Below are 2,763 nucleotides of genomic sequence, written 5' to 3'. Positions count from 1 at the left end.
ATGAAGAAATGGACCATGCCTTGGCACTTGCCCCGGTCCCACCCCCTTCTGCCAGAGACCCTCAGATCTGTCCCACTCCTGCCCAGGCCCCCACAGGCACCCTTGACGCGAACAATGTAGAGCTGGCCACGCCCACCCAGTAGGCCACACCCACTCCATCCACACCCACCCAGTAGGCTGCACCCACCCTGGCCACACACACCCCCGAGGGCAACCCCAATGCTGATGCGGCCCTCAATGACACCCCTGAGTTATTAACACCCCTGAGTTATTGACACCCCTGAGTTATTCATTTAACAACTTTGTTACTAGCTCAACCACCGCAGGGATTCACTTTACAGCTGTGGCAAGAAAAATGGTTAAATGGGGCAAAATTCACTTCACTGTCTGACTTAGCAACGGGAACCTGGGGCTCAAGGACTACTCGTAGTAGCAGTGTTTCTGCCACCTACCAATGTCAGGCTGACAGATAAACAGTAGCTGTGTTTCTTCTAGTGTGGGAATCCCCGTAAGCATCCGTTGTGTCCTTGGCCAGGAAGCCCCATTGATGAAAGAGGTTTAGGGCCTCGTCTCCAGAGGTGTCCTTTCACAACATGCCGATGCCTGGGGATATCTGGGGACTACCACTGCGTCACTCACAAGACTTCCTCATCAGCCCAAAGCCTCTTGCTTGACTCAGCACATGACTTGCTGTTTAATCCAGAGGCTCTGTTGCAATCTGGGGCAGCAGCTGCCAATGGGGCATGTAGAGCAGGGGAAACTTGGAGATGTTGAAAGGACAATGGAACTAACCGCCCATCACTCCCCTTCAAACGTGTATAAAAGGAAGAGACTCAGCCTCTCCAGCCTGGGCTTTGTAGGCGCAGGAAATCTCTCCGTGGCATCATGTGGGCCAAGGTACGTTCTTCCATGTCTTGCTCCCAGGAGGAGGCATGGATGCTCCAGCTGAAGCCAAGGAGACAGAGGGTCCTTGGTGCTCTCTGAGCTTGCTTGTTTTCTTGCAGATGTTTCATTACCCTAACTAGGTAACATCACGGGAGCTAGTAAGGAGTGCTGTTTGCTGTCAGGTTATATTCTGGTGTCTTGCCTGTCTGTGTGGGTGGGGGGCAATCTTAGGGATTCTTTGGTTCGGCTGTTTGCTAATGGCTCTGTGGCAGTTTCTTGATTGGAGTATTGTTGGTCTGAAGTTGACCTTGGAGTTAATCTATGCCAGTGGTGGCGAACCTATGGCACGCGTGCCACAGGCGGCACGCAGAGCCGTCCCTGTGGGCACGCACGCCATCACCCTGGAAGGAGGCGGGGCCAGGCTGCTCCCTTCCGCCTCTCCATGTGCGCCTGCGCTCTCGGCTCTCTTTCTCTCTGCATTGAGAGCACGGGCTGGATGGTGGAAAAAGCCTCTGTGCCCGGATCATCCGTGGGGGAGCGTGAAATCCCCCACCCGCCGTGCAGATCGCCCTGCCGCCGTTTCCCCCACCCACCGTGCAGATTGCACTGCCGCCGTTCTCCCCCGTTGCATTTTCCAGGCCTCTGTCACCCGCATCGAGCCGCTGAAGCGCCATAAAATCGCTCCAAGGCCATGGATGCGAGTTCCAGAGACTTCGAAAACACTTCTGCTGCCTAGATCGGCCGTGGGGGGGGAGGGAGCAAAATCGCTCTGCAGCCCTAGATCTGGGCGGCAGAAGCAGCAGAGAGAAAGAAAGACTGAGCCAGCAGGGAAGCAAAAGTGTCGGGAAAGGAAAGCATTGCAGAGTAAGCAAACTTACAAAAAGGGGATCTCTCTCTCACACACACACACACACCACCCCCTTATTAATCATTTCTTCCCCCACCCCCTTTAATATCATGTTTGGAGTTTGGGAAGGCGCACGTCCTACGCTCGTCTTCCCAAACTCCAAACTTGCGGGTCCTACTTTCCTAGCTTGCCTTCCCAAACTCCAAACTCGCGCGCGCGTCCTATTTTCCTCGTCCTACTCCAGTTTGGAGTTTGGGAAAGTGAGCAGAGCTTTAACATAAAAGGCTGGTTCTGCTTTCAAAAAAAGAGAAAGGAGGGAAGATTATTGGGCTTCTTGCATCATTCCCACTTGAAGCCATCCTTTGCAACAAGGAAAATCCCCCCCCACACACACACACACAGGAATTCACTGAATGACTAAGGGGGGAAAACGTAACGTTGCTATTAAATCCCAACATGACTCCCAAGGAAGATGCACAATGGAGAGGGGGCGGCAGGGGTCTGCTGTTGTGCAGAGTAGGATTAGAGAGGGAGGGAGCCAGCCTCCCTCTTCCTCCTCCCAAACTCATTCACAATAAGCACACCCACCAGTTGCCGAATGAACCTTAGTCTTCCTCTGCAGAGACATATTCAGCACCTTGTCGAAGCCGTGGGGGTTTGTCTTGCTGCAACTCTGCTCTCTGCTCAGTGCCTGCTAAGGGCTGGTTTCCACAATTGCTTTTTTGCATTTTGGGAATATAATCACTATTCCCACAGAGTAACTCTCAAGAGGAGGACAGATCTATGGCTGCTGTGGAGAAGTAGTGGGATATAAGACACCAAAAGCAAGTATGCAATAAATTGTACAATCATTTGATTGGCATTATGCAGTGGTGCCTTCAAGATGTCTAAGAGGGCTAACCTCTTTGGAAGACTGTTTAAATCTAGACTCTATAATTAAGACATGACTTGTTTTAGTACCAATAGTCTTCAAAAAGAATCTGTTTGTGGGCCCATGGACTGTTGCTTGTGCAATTTCTTATTGCTTTCTA

At 51.9% G+C, this 2,763-nt stretch overlaps 1 protein-coding gene across 1 annotated transcript in view; it reads left to right on the top strand.

The window, feature by feature from the left end:
• The first annotated feature begins 885 nt into the window (after positions 1 to 885).
• ACOD1 (aconitate decarboxylase 1) overlaps positions 886 to 2,763 on the top strand; it is a 10,682-nt gene continuing 8,804 nt past the window's right edge. The window contains exons 1-2 of the mRNA XM_015832327.1: positions 886 to 897; positions 1,524 to 1,628. Coding sequence (XP_015687813.1) covers positions 886 to 897; positions 1,524 to 1,628 — 117 coding nt within the window. The remainder of the gene's footprint in view (positions 898 to 1,523; positions 1,629 to 2,763) is intronic.

Source organism: Protobothrops mucrosquamatus, unplaced genomic scaffold, assembly GCF_001527695.2.
Source record: "Protobothrops mucrosquamatus isolate PMUCROS unplaced genomic scaffold, P.Mucros_1.0 scaffold2, whole genome shotgun sequence".
Classification (NCBI taxonomy): Eukaryota; Metazoa; Chordata; class Lepidosauria; order Squamata; family Viperidae; genus Protobothrops; species Protobothrops mucrosquamatus.
This window is presented reverse-complemented; position numbering and strand designations above follow the sequence as displayed.